The sequence below is a fragment of the Callorhinchus milii genome, unplaced genomic scaffold, assembly GCF_018977255.1.
Source record: "Callorhinchus milii isolate IMCB2004 unplaced genomic scaffold, IMCB_Cmil_1.0 Scaffold5, whole genome shotgun sequence".
Taxonomy (NCBI): domain Eukaryota; kingdom Metazoa; phylum Chordata; class Chondrichthyes; order Chimaeriformes; family Callorhinchidae; genus Callorhinchus; species Callorhinchus milii.
In genome coordinates, this window is record NW_024704746.1 from 24,720,498 (window position 1) to 24,738,744 (window position 18,247).

Below are 18,247 nucleotides of genomic sequence, written 5' to 3' on the forward strand. Positions count from 1 at the left end.
TGGCTGCCTCCAAACAGCAAGAACCTTGATTCACTAAATTACCATCTTTCACATATATTTACAAAAATAAAGAACAACCATTAATATAAGGCAAAAAAAACTATTTGAAACTATCCTTTGGGCTTTGAACAGAAAACATTAAACTTGAGGTACAAAACCACTGCAATGAGTTGAGATTGAGGCTAACCACCCCTTGGCCTCAACGAGAAATAAATGTAACAGACATGAAGTGCACTGAATTTTTTTTAGATATTTAAATAACTATTAACCACAAAGTTCTTTGCATATTTCGCGCGTGAAATGCACTCGGAGGGAATGTCACCAGGGAGGCCACTGGATATATTAAAAATTCAACTTTCATTTCCTATACAGTTTTCCTATTCCAGTCTTGATAACAGGACAAAACCTAAATCTAACCAGGGCCAGACGACCTGTTTTAATCCATATGAGAGCAACTAACACAAACTGAGTGCAATGAAAGCAATGACTTTAGTATTAGATAAATTTACACTGAGCAATTATGAAAAGGCACAACATTACAATGAACTTAAATTATTTAACTTTAAACTAGAATTTCTATATGACTTTCAACAATGCTGAGGACAACTCGCTTCTTATCTTGTAAATACCTGAACTGTACAAATATGTACCTGAAGCCAATTTCTTAGTTATTATAATTATCATCATCTTACCTTGGCAATCTGCAATAACACTATACAGTGTTTAATTGATTCAACCATGCTCTGCAAAAGCAAAACAGACATTTAAAACAAGTTGATCTCATGTGGTGGTAGTCGTAAACAAACGTTCAATAGACTGTACTATACTGTTGGTGTATTAGAACACAAAAAACAGATATACAAACTTGCACTTTTCATTATATGCAGAATTTACTTTTTTTTACATCCCTGCTACGGTGAACATTGTCAACTACAAATGGCAGATTTGCCTATATCTTCTTATATATATATATTATACTAATAAAACGGCAATGTCTGTCTGCGCTTCAAGAAGGATCTCAATAACCGATTGACATAGAGACATGCTTTATATCTCATTGGAAAGGTCTTGTACGTATGTCATGGGCAATTTTGTTTGTTTTTGGGCAATTTACTATTGTTCATGAGTTATTTATAGTTTTGCATTTTTTGCTGCAGTTACACCTGGTGGCCGCGCTGGCTGACCGTGGCGCTGTGGTGTCCTGCGTCACAGGAAGCCAGGGAGCTTCCTGTAACCAGGCAACGGAAACAAAATAAAGAACACAGACGAAGCTAAGCTGCGGCAACAACAACAAAATTACATTTTTAAAGCACTGAATCCTCCCATGGGCAGTCCTCCCACGGGCAGACCTCCCACAGGAGTATAGATAAAAATGAAATGTGTGTCTGTCTGTGTGTCAATCTACATTCCATATTAATCCTTGCATTTGATATATTTGATTTGCTTTTCACATCTTCTAGACGTCTCAAAGCACTTCACAGAATATACTGTAGTGAATTGACTGTATATTTGTGAGTGAAATTTTGGATCCTTTGGTTGCAAGCGAAGCTGCAATATATATAAATAAATATATATATCTATATTACGGGTCCATAACTCTGTCCGTCCAGCGTCTTGGGATGTCCTCCCGACGTGAAAGGCACTAAACAAATGTAATTTTGTTGTTGCTGTATAAAATAATCGTTGCACTTGATACAGCGCCTTATCATATTTTCGAGACGTCTCAAGTTATATATTTCTACATGAGAAAAATGGCTGCCTAGATCAGGTGGTTTTCTAGTTTTCTAAAATTAAACAATTAAGAGAAATTTGCTGAACCAGATTAGTCCAAAGAACAAAAAACACACACACACAACACAGATACACTTACACATGTTACTTCTTTGAGGTTTTCAATTTTCTGAAAAAAAAAGGAAACACACATGAATTGCAACTTCTTTCTCATCCCCAACCATCAGGTTATAAAAGTAATTCTTTAGTTTACGAATGTGTTTATTTTTCACAACAAAGAATATTTGTGTGCAGATGTTTACTTCTGCAAAACACTGTTAAATGTCCTCTTCTAATAACTACTCATTCAATAATCTGTCTTCAATACCATTTTTGCACCAAATGAAACATTACAGCCATTATGTTGAAAGAATGGGTCAGATGTAGAAACTTACCCTTCTCTGTTCATCATCGTTGCAATTTTTGATCTTTTCATCAAACAACTGAAAGCATTAAAAATAATCATCAGTTCCATAAAGTTAAGTGAAGAATATTAATGAGGAATGGCTCATTCTGAACTGAACCAAGCAATAATGGCAACAGTTCATCTGTAGCATTGAATGTTTCAAACTTAAAGTAAAAACATCTCTCTCTCGCATTAGGCACAAACAGATTGAGCGTCCCATGTTCCTGAGAAAACTCCCAGACGCTGTGATGGTCAAAGGATCTCGACACTGGAACTGTGGCAACAACTCACAAAGGCTCACAAAGTTTATTCAGTGAGTGGCTAAACTAAACAGCCTGCGCTCTCCCAGGTCCGACTGTCACCACAGGATAGTTAGCACAATTAGAATACTGCAGCCTACATTAAAGCCGCTGTGCATTACACTGTCGAATTTTGTATACAATAGCCAACCTCAATCCTATCTTATCCCAATGTCCACACAGAGTCCATGAACAGAGCTTTTTACAACACAAAAATTCATGGAAAATAAATGATTTACATTCGTACACAGAACACGTGGCAATAAATAGTTTTTTAAGCAATGTAATTTTGTTTGCACTATAATGTCCGACCTGAATTACTTCATACAATGCTGTATAAAAAGCAACTCAATGTCGCCAATACCAAACCCAACTTGTTCACCAGCATCGTACAACTCTAGATCCAACTCCACTCACCTCATGGGATTCTTGTTTTGGCTGAACTTGGTGGCAAACTACTTCTGTTCTAATCTATTCTGACCTGCATTTCAAACTCTACAGATAATCCATCAGGAGGAATAGAATCCCTGTTCCTATCTCATCAAAACTGCTGCTGAAATCCTTAATCCATGCCTTAAATCTCTCTAGGTCAGTGATCTCAATCTTTAACTTACACAGAACCACATGACCAAAGTTCTGTCTCACAATACAACCCATACACAATAGCAACTTGTATCTACACATTGCCCATCACATAGTGTAGCGCCCCAGAGCACTTGACAGTAGCGGAGCACGACGCTGAGCCGGGTGGAGGTGACCATAGACACAGTCGAAGAGGAAGGTCTTGAGGCGTGACCTAAAGATGGGGAAGGAAGGGGCAAGGCGGATGGATAGGGGAAGTGTTCTAGAGCTTCTGGGCATTGTGGCTGGAAGTGCCAACCTCCAGTCTCCAACTCCACACAACCTCCCGTTTCTCAAGGGATCATTTGCAAAATCCTTGTCTCAAATCTTTCCCCAGCCTTGCCTCTCCCTGTGTGTAATCCTCTCCAGCTCACCTCACCATTCTTCTGACCAGGTCAATGCACGTTTATTGTCTCCAGGATCAGAGGTCGATCCTTCAGCTGCTACACTCATTCTCTGGATCTCACTGCAGAACACGGTAAGCTTCCTGCTTTACACAATCCCACTGTGTGTGTGCTTTCATCACTTCAAAATTCCTGCCACTTTTTACTTGATTTTCTGAAGCTCACAGTATTGAGGTTAGTGAGGCTTTTTCTACATGAAAGGCACTGCATAAATGCAAATTGTGTGTGGCTTAGTTCATGATTGATTATGCTTTATTTGGTAACTTCAATAAGTTTACTTTAGTGAACGTCTTACAGATTCTCCCCCTCTTCCCAAATAAGAGAACAGAAGACTGGTTACCTTTAACTGATCGATTAAAATCTGTAAATAGGCATCAGCTTCGGCAAGCTTTTTATCAAAATCTTGAACGCTTGGAACAAAGCCAGTTTCAACACCCTAAAAAGATAAGGAAACAATTAAATCAGAGGCTTCTTATGGTAAACAGAGGGAAACATGAATGGACTGTGACATCACAAAATAGAATCGGACGTAATAGCATCAACAAACCTAACCTAACCTAACCTAACCTAGCAACAAATCCGAGGAGAAGGGACCGTGGGATGGAGTTCCAGAGTGTGGGGGCAGAGAGGCTGAAAGCCCGGCCACCGATGATAGGGCAGGTCGGCAGGAGACATGTGGAGCAGGCCGGAGCCTAATGAACGGAGGTAGCGGGCAGACTCATAGGGAGTCATCAGGTCAGGGAGGTAGGAGGGGGCACGGCCACGGATGGCCTTAAAGGTGAGGACGAGGATCTTGAACTCGATCCTCTGGGGGATGGGGAGCCAGTGGAGTCGGGCGAGGGTGGGAGTGATGGGGTCGGGCGAGGGTGGGAGTGATGGGGTCGGGCGAGGGTGGGAGTGATAGGGTCGGGCGAGGGTGGGAATGATGGGGTCACGGAGCCTGGTGCGTGAGAGTACATGAGCTGCAGAGTTTTGGATGATCTGCAGTTTGTGAAGGGAAGAGTTGCGAAGGCCGATGAGGAGGGAGTTCCTGTAATCAAGCCTTGAGGTGACGAATGTGTGGGTGAGGGTTTGGGCAGCCTGAGGTGTGAGGCAGTGGCGGAGGCTGGCAATATTGCGGAGGTGGTGGTAGACAGTGCCGGTCATGGCGCGGATGTGGGGGAGAAAGTAAAGAAGTAAAAACAAACATGGAAGCAGCACACTAGTAATTTGGCATCCATTAAACCCAAATTTGTTCAAATAACAAATTTGTTTACTTTTTTTCACAAAAAAAATCTACGGTTCCTTAATGACTTAAAGCAACACATAGCATGGCATAAAACCAGGCAGAACAAGATGGGTGTTGGGTTCAATATCTGGCCTGTCTAAGGTAGTTGATCTTAGCTGAAGCAACAGGGGAAAGAAACAGAAATTAGCCACATTCTCACTATCCCGTTTGCTGCAAGACCCTGGAAGAAAGATGAAATATCACAAAGAAACATAAAACAGCTGAGTCAATGGTAATGCAAACAACTGGGATTATATGAGGCCTTTAATTTAGATACAATCTGAATTTAATAACCTTATTTACACTTGTTCAAATTACCACTGTGTTATCTGTGTTTTACAGGCAAGTATGTTTATCTTGGATTATTTGCAATGGCGGATGGGTAAGCAAACATAAAGGCATTCACCATTTCCCACTTCCTATTATATTATCATTTGGGGAGGATAGTTTGCATTAAATGGATTACCCCAGAAATTAGCAATAAAATTAAAACTATTTAATGAAGCACAGCATTTCGATCCCAACATCTTAAATGTTAGTTATAATAAATTTAAATAATCTAGAAATATAGTCCTTTAAGAACTACTTTAAGTATAAATAAATAATAAATATTTTTGTTTGAATGTTATACAACTTGGTGCCAGTCATTGAATATAAACATGGTGGCTGCAAGAGACAGGTTCAAAAGCACAATTCTTTCCAACTAAAACAACTGGTGTCAGATGAACTATGAGATGGACACTTCACAGAAGGTCACAAATGTGTCCATGTGGCTGAGTAACTTGGGACACTCATGCAGTGGCAAAGGGAAAGGCTGGCGAGAGGACTGAGAATACGTCTTCTTTACTTCCTGTTAGTTGGGGAAAGGCTGGCTCATACAAAGGTCCAAAGAGAAGAAAAACTTAATTAATGACAAACTTGGGCCAGATTTGGAAATGAATGTCACAACATAAACAAAACATATTTCACTTCCTTCTGGCAGGACAACACAAGCTTATTCTTACTAAACACATTTGCAGCCTTTATTCATTTTAACATTGAACATTGTAAGAATCACCAGTTATTGCTCTGTGATGTTAAAGTCAGAAGTCAGTAATAGTTAGCTCATTTTTGTGAATGATTGTCTCGTTACTTCCCTTGCCTCAAAACTGTTGGCATCATTTCTCACTAAGCACTAAAGAGTAACTTACTACTGTTTGGAGTCCACCCCAACAGCATGGTTCTCAATGAACAGCAGATTTGCATGAGCAAAACGTCTTTCAAGCCAATTATATGAATTTCCCCTACACGGAATGTACTGTAAAGTGAATTGAAACGCGGCGGCCAATTGTGCACAGAAGAGTCCCACAGACAGTCGTGGTTTGAATGATCAATTTAATTTTAGAAAGAAGCTGTACAATGTGGTACTTAGAGGAGGTATTTCAAATTGAATGAGACTTTTCAAGTTTCTGAATTTGGAACAAAGCTGCTCATCTGTCAGGGATCTCTAGTGAGAAGATTCCAGGACACATGAAGATCGCTTTCCGACGTGAAGGGCGCTATACAAGTATAATTTGTTGTTGTTGTTGTTGCTGCCTGTGGGCCCTGTCTGCCCACGAGGAGGCATTTAAGCCTGTAAGTTCCACTACCAGCCAAGTAATAATAACAATAATCCTTGCATTTGATATAGCGCTTTTCACATTTTCCAGACGTCTCAAAGCGCTTCACGGAATATTCTGTAAAGTAAATTGACTGTATATTTGTGGGTGAAACGTGGCAGCCAATTGCGCACAGAAGAGTCCCACAGATAGTCATGGTTTGAGTGATCAATTTTTTTTTGAAGGGATTATAACCCCCAGAAAAGCGATCTGCCAATCTACTAACAACCAGGTTCCTACTTACTGCTAGGTAAACAGAGGCGTGTGGAGGAAGGAAACTCGCCCAACATTTTGCCCTGCCAGGAACCCAGGACTGTCGCTTACAAGGCGAGTGCTCTAAATCTAAAAAGTCTAAATATGTTGCGAAAACAATCAATTGTTTGAAAAAAAATATTTCAAAACATAAATCATTTATTATTAAGCTTCATTTTGCAAAAGAGCTTTTCACAAGAACATGTGTTGTTAAATGCATTAACTGCCAAATCCAAGTTTTAAAACATTTCAAAACAAAATTGATTTCAAATGAGTAATTTTGTAGGCCTGGATTAGTAATATCAATGCAATAAAGCAATGTTGATAAATAGGAATGTCTGGTTAGGGTTAACAAATGTAGCAGTGAGATTGGCGTTAGACAAAGAGGGTGGATCTGAAGCATTAATGTGAGATGTGTGAAAAACAAACTTATCTCTGAGCAAAGCTCAACTGGGTTTACACAGGTTAAGAAGCGGGGAAGTCCTCAAATACCTTTGCACTAAATGTTTTAGAATTCTGAGAACAAGTTGACTAGATGTATCTGTGATCTTGTTTGCTGCAGTGTTTCTGTCAGAGTAGCCAGTGTCATCTGTGTTTTGTTGCCTATTGTATAAAATATTCTAGAAACCTCCAACTTCAAATCCTCTCAAGGTGCGGCAGTTTTGGCAGTGATTATATAAGTAATAGGGCTGCACCTAAAGCTGACAATTTGTATGTGTTTTATGTAACAGTAGAACATTCTCAACCAAGAGATCTGTCACAAGCTGCTGTGTATAGTGCCAGAACCTAAGCAAACAATAAACAACAACTTGCACTTGTATAGCGCCCTCCACACAGGGTAGCGTCTACCAGAGGGAAAGATTCAAGAAGCGTTGTCTTCAACAGAACAAACTTTTATCCATTTTTAAACTATTGAAGATAAGACTGCATATTAAACAAAACACAACAAATCAACATACACACAACAGTTCTATATATTAAACATTGAAGGTAAGAGGAACTTTGGTTGAAAGCTAATTGTTACTCAAAAAAGTTTTCTTAAGACAGTTCTTAAAAAGACTAAGGACTTGGTGAAAGAACCCGCTTGTCAAACAGTTAAAATCCAATGACAATAAAGTCGTGCTCAGAGACAAAGACAGGCCTCAATACAGCCCGTCACTTAGTAATGTGCCCCTCAATCAAATGCTGTAGTCACTGACAAGTTAAACATGCTTTTAAAAACGTACCAAGGTCTAAAGTTAAATATTTACAGATGTCGCTGTTCTGCCTCAACAAATCGGCACACACTTTTCCAGTGGTATGGAGCGGGGGGTGGGGGATGGGGAACTAGGGGAGAAAGGAACATACTGAATTGCTTCTTTCTCCATTTCATGCAGAACAACATACTGTGAATAACATTCTTTGATTTGGCGTATTTCTTAAAAGAATGCTTTAAGCATTCAGTGACGCACTCTTTACACAAAAAGCATTGCTGCAGGCTTAACATCTGAGCAGTTTTAATGAGGAATGTTATATATTCAGCCAGCAACCTACAGAAAACACTTAAACAAACCATGCAACAATACTTTTTGAAGCTATAAGGCAAAGGTATAAAAAACACAAGAGCTAAATGGAGAGCAACATGGCCTACTTCCTAAGCAGAAAGCCTTTGAAACTTACTTGAGTGGAGCCTTCCACTGCCATCGATTTCACTTACTTTCTTCCAAATGTAACTATAGGTGTCCTGCAGATTCTTCATCAAATTGATGATTTCTCCCCCTCCCTAACTAGATCACAACAACTTTGGAAGAGGCCTGTGTGTGTGAGCAGGTTTGATCACGGTGTGCCAGGGAGCCGCAGAGAACAGGACTTCCTTTATCTGCTAAACTGTGAACTTCAGAAGCTGTGACGGCCCCCACCTGATTGGATGAAGGACGTGCATTCTCTCGGGGTTTATTCAGATTGCTGTGCGATGTCCATCACAGCTGTTTGCAGGATTTACATATGAGCCGCACTTTACATCGTACTGTTTCTATGTATATTTCTCTGTAGGTATTTGTTCCACCAAAAGTTCCACACACTAGAAGATGGATTTATTAAAGAATTTATGTCGCTATATAAATGTAATCTTGTTGTTGTTGTTAAAAAAACTGTTAAGTAAAGTAACTGGGTGCAAAGGAGTCACTGAGCCACTCTCACACCAACAACAGCAGCCACTCTCACACCAACAACAGCAGCCACTCTCACACCAACAACAGCCACTCTCACACCATCAACAGCCACTCTACACCAACAACAGCCACTCTCACACCATCACAAACAGCCACTCTCACACCAACAACAGCCACTCTCACACCATCAACAGCCACTCTCACACCAACAGCCACTCTCACACCATCAACAGCCACTCTCACACCAACAACAGCCACTCTCACACCATCAACAGCCACTCTCACACCATCAACAGCAGCCACTCTCACACCAACAGCCACTCTCACACCATCAACAGCCACTCTACACCATCAACAGCCACTCTCACACCAACAACAGCCACTCTCACACCAACAGCCACTCTCACACCACAACAGCCACTCTCACACCATCAACAGCCACTCTCACACCAACAACAGCAGCCACTCTCACACCAACAACAGCAGCCACTCTCACACCAACAACAGCCACTCTCACACCATCAACAGCCACTCTCACACCAACAGCCACTCTCACACCACAACAGCCACTCTCACACCAACAACAGCCACTCTCACACCACAACAGCCACTCTCACACCAACAACAGCCACTCTCACACCAACAACAGCCACTCTCACACCATCAACAGCAGCCACTCTCACACCAACAACAGCCACTCTCACACCAACAACAGCCACTCTCACACCATCAACAGCCACTCTCACACCATCAACAGCCACTCTCACACCAACAACAGCCACTCTACACCATCAACAGCAGCCACTCTACACCATCAACAGCCACTCTCACACCATCAACAGCCACTCTCACACCATCAACAGCAGCCACTCTACACCATCAACAGCCACTCTCACACCAACAACAACAGCCACTCTCACACCAACAGCAGCCACTCTCACACCACACAGCCACTCACACCAACAGCAGCCACTCTCACACCAACCACAGCCACTCTCACACCATCAACAGCCACTCTCACACCACAACAGCCACTCTCACACCATCAACAGCAGCCACACTACACCACACAGCCACTCTCACACCATCAACAGCAGCCACTCTACACCATCAACAGCAGCCACTCTACACCATCAACAGCCACTCTCACACCAACAACAGCAGCCACTCTACACCATCAACAGCAGCCACTCTCACACCATCAACAGCAGCCACTCTCACACCAACAACAGCCACTCTCACACCAACAACAGCAGCCACTCTCACACCAACAACAGCCACTCTCACTCCAACAGCAGCCACTCTCACACCACACAGCCACTCTCACACCAACAACAGCCACTCTCACACCATCAACAGCCACTCTCACACCAACAACAGCCACTCTCACACCAACAACAGCAGCCACTCTCACACCAACAACAGCAGCCACTCTCACACCAACAACAGCAGCCACTCTCACACCAACAACAGCCACTCTCACACCAACAGCAGCCACTCTCACACCAACAGCAGCCACTCTCACACCATCAACAGCCACTCTCCTACCAACAGCAGCCACTCTCACACCAACAAGAGCAGCCACTCTCACACCAACAACAGCCACTCTCACACCATCAACAGCCACTCTCACACCAACAACAGCCACTCTCACACCATCAACAGCCACTCTCACACCAACAACAGCCACTCTACACCAACAACAGCCACTCTCACACCATCAACAACAGCCACTCTACACCATCAACAGCCACTCTCACACCATCAACAGCCACTCTCACACCATCAACAGCAGCCACTCTACACCATCAACAGCCACTCTCACACCATCAACAGCCACTCTCACACCATCAACAGCCACTCTCACACCATCAACAGCCACTCTACACCAACAACAGCCACTCTCACACCATCAATAACAGCCATTCTACACCATCAACAGCCACTCTCACACCATCAACAGCCACTCTCACACCATCAACAGCCACTCTCACACCATCAATAGCCACTCTCACACCATCAACAGCCACTCTCACACCATCAACAGCCACTCTCACACCATCAACAGCCACTCTCACACCATCAACAGCCACTCTCACACCATCAACAGCCACTCTCACACCAACAGCAGCCACTCTCACACCATCAACAGCCACTCTCACACCAACAGCAGAAGCTCTGGTAGAATACAGAGACAGAGTACTGGTACTGAACAAGAAAGATCCCAAATTCAATCCCTCGTCTGTGCACATTAGCTGTGTCCTCATCATTCTCTGGGACTTTCCTGATCACTATTCACAAATCAAATTAATAACTATGCAACACTCCCAACACTCTGTACATGTTGAAAAAAAAGATAAAACTTCTCCCAGTCGCAATAACTGGAGGAAAGTACGGGTTCATCAATAGTAATAATGAATTAAGATGAACATATCTTATAAGAATGGATATAAAAATCTTGTTCTATTCTAAATGATTATAGGGTAATGCCTATATCCCAACATTTGTGCCTCAGTTCAGCAATAAATCAATGAAGAAGAATATCCCATCCTATTTGTGCTGCACTATGATTAAACACAGAGTGAAATCTAAAACTAAACATTATTGCTAATTCTCACAGTTGACCTCGCTTAATTTGTTGGGTTTTCTTGTAGACAATTTATAAAACGGAACATTCCCTTCTTTTGGCAGCGCATTAGATACCAGTTCTGCTTTGAGTGGCATTGACTGAACTGAACAGAACACAAAAAGAACAGAGGTTATGCACACCACTCTGACAGGAGAGAGATGCAGTAAGTTATAGCTTTATAAACACGCAACACTGAGAAGCTACAGCAACACTGATTCTAGCTGTGATCCATAGCTCCATGTTATAATTCAATTCATTTTGTATTCAACTGATCAAATCGACAAGCATATTAGCTGCAATTGTATGCTTTGTATGTTTAATACTGTAGCAATGTCTTTGCACTTGGTCTAATATAACATTACTTTGTGGCAGGTCTGATATACCGCATACTTAATTACAATGCATATTTAAAATAAGATTATATTCTCAATTCAAGAAATATGCCTTCATTTTTGTTTTCATTTAAGATACTTAATTGAAACAAGAGCACATTTAGTTTCCATGTGTACTGGTTAATTCAACCTGCTTCAACTTATTCTATTAATAATAAAGAAAACAAACAAAATAGATTTAAAAAAGGTAAATCTCAAGAGACAGCAATTCAACAAAAAACAATTAAACCATTGATTTCTCTTCAAATAAATATATTGGTTGACGGCACAAAGCTGAAATGTCCAAATCATTTAACCTACGAGTGGAAAAAGACAGCAACTGGACACAAGGGTGGATGAATGGTCTATAACGAGCACTTGCTGTGTGCTCTGCGTTCACCATTTCACAAGGTTCTTATAATAATAATAATAATCCTTGCATTTGATATAGCGCTTTTCACGTCGGGAGGACGTCCCAAAGCGCTTCACAGAACACACTGTAAAGTGAATTGACTGTATATTTGTGGGCGAACGCGGCAGCCAATTGTGCACAGCAATGTCCCACAAACAGTCGTAGATTGAAAATGACCAATTTATTATTGTTTTTGGTTTTGGAGGGACTATTATTAGGCTCTGTGTGGAGTAAGGAAACTTGCCCAAGGTTTCGCCCTCTGCCTGGAGTTGAACTCAGGTCTCTCGCTTGCAAAGCGAGTGCTTAGCATGTGTTTTATGGAAATTTAAACGGACAGTGGGTGTTGCCGCATTAGACAATGATGATATGATTGGGAATTCCACAACTTGAACTGGCTCAGCGAGTAAATACTTTGCGCTTCTCCACATGGAACCGTGTCGAGACAATCAGCCCATGGAATTGTATGTGCCTAATGCCAGCCTCTCATTGACTATCTTTGGCAGCACAAGATAAGGCCAATTGTATTGTATATGCTCAAAAATGTTTTTGTAGTACAAGTGTTAAATAAAACATTCACTGATTCATAATATCCTGAAGAGAACACAAAATAAAACAACTTCAGGGCTTTGTTTGTATTCAATGCAAAACTGCTATTTACCAGGTAAATTTAAACACTACACAAATGATCTTATCAAACATAAAATACATCCATAACAACCATCCCTCAGTGTTCTGGTTGATGGGAGTCGTAAGAAGATTACAGTGTTTAATATCACGGCAGATGGTGGTTTAGGTGCACTTTCAGTGTATGGATTAACCCAGAAATTGCTTGTATGTTAAACTCAGGCCGTTGCTCCACAAATGGGTTTCCAAAGTAAATGTTAACAGTAAACATTTAATTTTCAGTTACCCTTCACTCAAAACAGACATCCCTTGATATCCCAAACTTCATAATGTAATTGTGTGTGGATGTAAAACTAGTGAGATTGTTAATTACAACAGAAAGGTGAATGCAATAGCTGTAGAATTGCATCAGTATTTGTTTTGGTAACTTGTTCACATTTGTAGAAAATAACTGCCTCCCTTTCAAAATAAATACACCCACAGATCCCGAGGTGAAATTTCAGCCTCGAATGGCATTTCAACAAAGCTACTCTGACAATGAGTGTTCAGACAGCTGCTGAACAGAGCAATTCATACATGTGGGCCAGGAACACACCCTTCTCCCATCAGCTAATCATTCTGGAGCACTCTTGATCATTGCTCTCACCCAATGCACCCATTTGTCTTCAGACCAACGGAATCTCAGAATTGGGAGTAAGCCGGGAAGAGACTTAGAAGCTTCCAGTGACTTTTATAATGCAGCAGAATTACTTCAGGGGAGTTCTGACTTAGCTGTCTAGTGGGTTAATGGGAACATCCATGATAATGCACTGAAATCCTGAAGGAATTGTCCAGACGAGAAGAAAAGCTTAGAAATCAAAGAGACCTAAAACTGCAAGAGAAAGAGGGCTGATTACTGTTCTTGTTTGGTACTAACACTGGCTTGGTTTTCCCTCTTTCACTTTCTCCCTGATGTTCCCTGTACCTCTCTGCCATTCGGGTTTGCAAATACACCAGACTTTCTCAGTCACAACTTTGGAGGTTCTGTTTCACCAGATGGAACAAACTAATACTGTTAACTTTTAATGCACCTTATTTCATTGCACAGACTTTCAATTACACTCTCAATACCAACCCAGCCTGGAAGTAAGGATGAAACATCACCAATTTACAATTAGTCATCCCTTCAACTTATTATTGATTTTAAATCAGTAATAAACTGATCAGTTAATTTTATTTAAAAAGAAATCAGATTTTACCCCTTTAACCTAACTGCAGTGACAACAACAAAATTACATTCGTATAGCGCCTTTCATGTCGGGAGGACGTCCTACAAGTAAACCACAATAAACCAAATTATTAGAATTTTAATGTTGCAAAACAATCTTAACATTATAAAATAAAATTTACATAAACTATCACAGAGATTCAATCAGATATTGATTGGAGATAAGCAATAGGAGTTAGAAAGCAGTGTTGGGCATGGTTGGAAGAAACTGCCATGTCAACAAGCAAAGGAAGAGAGGTTAACAAACCTTTTTGAAAAAAAACTAATGAAAAAGATAACCACAACTTGCACTTATATAGCACCCTCCACACAGGGTAGTGTCTCAGAGACCTTGTTTGGCAAATTGATGAAAACCAGCCGCTGTGACTCCCAGCACCCATCACCAGCTCAGTAACGTGTGGTGGCGTGTCTGATAATGAGCATCACAGCCTCTGCTGTCAGAAAGGTTGCCATTCTTGAGAAACGTTTGGAATACCACATGTGCTCCTTCCAACCTTCTGAGGGACATTCTGTATTTACATTTGTTATATGATTTCCATGTCGGCCCCAACTCCTCCCTCCACAGGCCACACGCAGATCATCCAGAACTAACTCTGCAGCCCGTGTCCTCTCCCGCACCAGGCTCCCCGACCCCATCACCCCCACCCTCACCCCCAGGCTCCATGACCCTATAACCCCCATCCTCGCCCGACTCCACTGGCTTCCCATCACACAGAGGATACAGTTCAAGATCCTGGTCCTCACCTTCAAAGCCCTACACGGTCTTGCTCCCTCCAATCTCTGCCACCTCCTAACCCTCTACCATCCTGCTCATTCCCTCCGCTTAACAGGCCCCGGCCTGCTTCACGTCCCCCAGCCTCGCCCACCCTACCATTGGTGGGCAGGCCTTCCGCCACTCTGCCCCCACCCTCTGGAACTCCATCCCGCAGTCCCTCCGCCTCGCCCCCTCTTTTTCCTCCTTCAAGGCCCATCTCAAGACCCTCCTCTTCGACCATGCCTTTGATCTCCCTGCTTCCCCGCTGCCCTCCACCATCCCCGATCCCGACCCCCAGCTTGGTCTGAAACAATAATTGTCCTGCGCCTTTGGACCTCCGTCTGACACTATACAAATGTAATTTTATTGTTGTTGCCGTTTCCAAACAAACTGGCAGTGATGTCAGAACACAACATTGAAACGGCAAATAATAAAGTAGAAGACGATTTGGCTTTTCTAACGAGGATATAACTCGTTCTCACTTTATTCTCTTTGATCCAGATTAGGTCTAGTTTCCCTGTCCTGTACCTTCTGCTAAAGTTGAAACATGAGGAAGAAGCACAGACCAGAAAATAAATAGGAATTCTATTCTCTCCCAACAGGGAAGAGCCTGGCCAACGTCAGAATCCTACTGTGTGGGAAATAGTGGACATGAATGTATCTACCTGTGCTGTATGCCACAGCTTGCATCACTGCAGATTGGTGCTTAGTACTATTGAGAACACCCAGGGACAGCTGTAACCATTTCAATTCAAACCAACTTCAGAATAACACTGGTTTATGTACACACCAGTTTACAATAGTGCATTGCTTTTAGACTCAATTCATGCTTTCACTGAAAATATTCCCAAACTTAATTGCTACAGATAAAGATGCACTTTACCATATCATTATCAGAAGAGCTTTGCGCTTACCCGAAGCTGCAGAGTGTGACGAAGGATTGTTTCCTCTAAAGCATGAATCCACTTCTCTCTCTCGTCAGCATCCCGGGCTGTGGAAATATTACATTCTCTAATGAGGAGATTTTGATAAACATTAAGCAGGGCTAACCTTGACAGAACAATCAAAGTTGCATTCAATTTATTCTTATCTGCTGTGAAAGCAGAGAAGAAAATTTCATGCAGTCCTCAACATAAACCCTTAGAACAGGTACAATTCTGATGCACAGTATAGACACAACTCTCAGATACAGGGTACCGATACAGTCAGAATTGGAATATGGATCATTTGATAGTTGGGCTAATAGGTGGCAGATGTGGTTCAGTTTAAAATAATTGTCATGGGCTCAAGGAAACAACAGAGGAAGGGCTTATTCAATGATCAATTGTGCAATATTTTGCCTACAAAATACTCAGTCACACCACTTTACAGTATATCCTGTGAAGCACTTTGAGACTTCTCGACCACATCATACCAAAATGCAAGGAATATTATTATTGTTGTTGTTATAGTGTTATTATGGATAATAGGTAGCATTAATAGAGTACAAGTACGATTCAAGAGAGGTTGCATTCTTGCTGTACAATACTTCTCAAGCCCCATATGGAATACTATGTGATCAACAACAAATTGCATTTATATAGCGCCCTTCATGTGGGATAACATTGGATTTCTGAAGTGGGAGAATAGGAGGAGGTAACCTAAATCATGGGAATAATATCAAATAGCTCATAGGAATCAAAATTCTGTGGAAAGGTTGAAGAGGAAAAAGAATCGAGGGGAATAAACTCCCTGGGAAGATTTTTTTTTAATGCCGACAAAGTTTCACCCACCTACAGATCACTCTGATGTCTTAGCTCACAGAGGAGCTAGAACTGCACTGTTGTATTCAGCAACAAACAGCCAATTGAACTTGGCTGGGATCCAATCCACAGTCACTTGACCTCCAGGAACGTTCAATATCAGCAGACACTAAACTCTCCTGGAATTGGCTCTCGCCAGTTTAAAGCATCCGCTCCCAAAAAAGCCTCATGGAGTCGTCTGGCTCTTCACAACATACACCATTTATAGAAAGCAAATACCCATTAAAAAAATGTTAAATGAGCATATAAACGCACTGCCAGAAGAGAAGCAATTGAGAGTAAGAAAATAACTAGTTGAAAATGATTAAAACATGTTTGTCTATTGGGCATTTTCTTTGATAATAACCTTTTCTTTGGTAAAATTCTCCCTCATTAATTTAATAATAATCCTTTTGATATAGCGCCTTATCAGCGACTTGGTAAGTCCTCCCAACGTGAAAGGTGCTATACAAATGTAATCTTGTTGTTGTTGTTATCATATCATTCTTAAAGCGCTTCACAAAATATACTGTAAAGTGAATTGACTGTATTTTGTGGGTGAAATTTAGATGGGACGAGAGAAATGTCAATAAACGTCAAAGAAACAATTTAAAATATGTGCTTTGCATTGAATACTTTCCATTTTAGTCAAAGAAAAATGCAATAAAGGTACCAAAGGACAGCTACCTTTCTGAATTCATGTTTCTGGCACACTTCATCCCTGCATTACAATCAATGGTTTTACATTGAATGCTCTCCAGATTTCTTGTTACCTCTACCATCCACTAATTATGAACGACAGAGTACAGAACAAAAGATTATCTCTATCTTACTCATCAAAAACTCAAAATAGAATCACGGCAATGGAATCTACGTTCACCAAAGCAATTGTCATTTCAATTTACTAAATACTAAATAATTAAAGTTCTGTACTTTAATTTAAAGAGATGCAATAATGCACAAATCCAAACAGAAGCAAACCTGCTTAACTCAGTGTTCATTTTCTTTTCTTCTGCGTTTAAAAGCCAACCCCTCTTACCCCATCAGCCATTCTGCAGTCAGTGTTGGCCAGTTTGCAGGACAGCAACACGCCACTGACTTGTACTGTTTCTCCCATCTCAAGCTAGTAATACAGTGTTTCTGTGATTGCTGCAAGAATGGTGTCATTGTTAAAATTCCTTCGGCAGGCTTTCATTAGAGCTATCTTTAGCACAAACCAGACTGGTGAGACGTGGGGCAGAGCCGGGGAAACAGAATCCTGCCAGAAGAGCGAATAGTTCCACAGAAAAGAGGGAATACTGCCTGCCATAGCAGAGAGCAGCCAAACCGATATTCTGAATAATGGAAACGATAGCAAGAAGGTCAGGAGGGAAGACAAAGGGATATTGAGTCAGTCTGAAGCGTGTGACAGAGAATTGCTAGTAAAAGCAGACCAAAATCCCACCCAAAAAAGAAAATTCCATCTTTTTCCCACTTGCTGGTTTGAGGCTCCGTTGAAAAGGTCACTCCCAGCAGGGTTTGGTGAAAATAAAAGTGTACCCGAGCGATGTGCTAGTTTAATATTATTTTTAAGGATACACATATTCAACATTGCACAGTTGCA

The 18,247-nt window shown here is 41.4% G+C and overlaps 1 protein-coding gene across 4 annotated transcripts in view; it reads right to left on the reverse strand.

Annotated features, from left to right (window-relative positions):
- osbpl9 (oxysterol binding protein-like 9) overlaps window positions 1-18,247 on the reverse strand; it is a 77,177-nt gene that overhangs the window by 25,887 nt on the left and 33,043 nt on the right. For 2 of the 4 annotated variants that reach the window (XM_042335146.1, XM_042335144.1), the window contains exons 4-8: window positions 15,778-15,854; window positions 3,841-3,936; window positions 2,166-2,213; window positions 1,871-1,900; window positions 693-743 (exon numbers count right to left, since the gene is read on the reverse strand). In XM_042335146.1, the coding sequence (XP_042191080.1) occupies window positions 693-743; window positions 1,871-1,900; window positions 2,166-2,213; window positions 3,841-3,936; window positions 15,778-15,854 (302 nt within the window). Of the gene's footprint in view, window positions 1-692; window positions 744-1,870; window positions 1,901-2,165; window positions 2,214-3,840; window positions 3,937-8,315; window positions 8,543-15,777; window positions 15,855-18,247 lie in introns of those variants that run through there. The other 2 variants (XM_042335147.1, XM_042335148.1) reach the window with 2 other exon arrangements.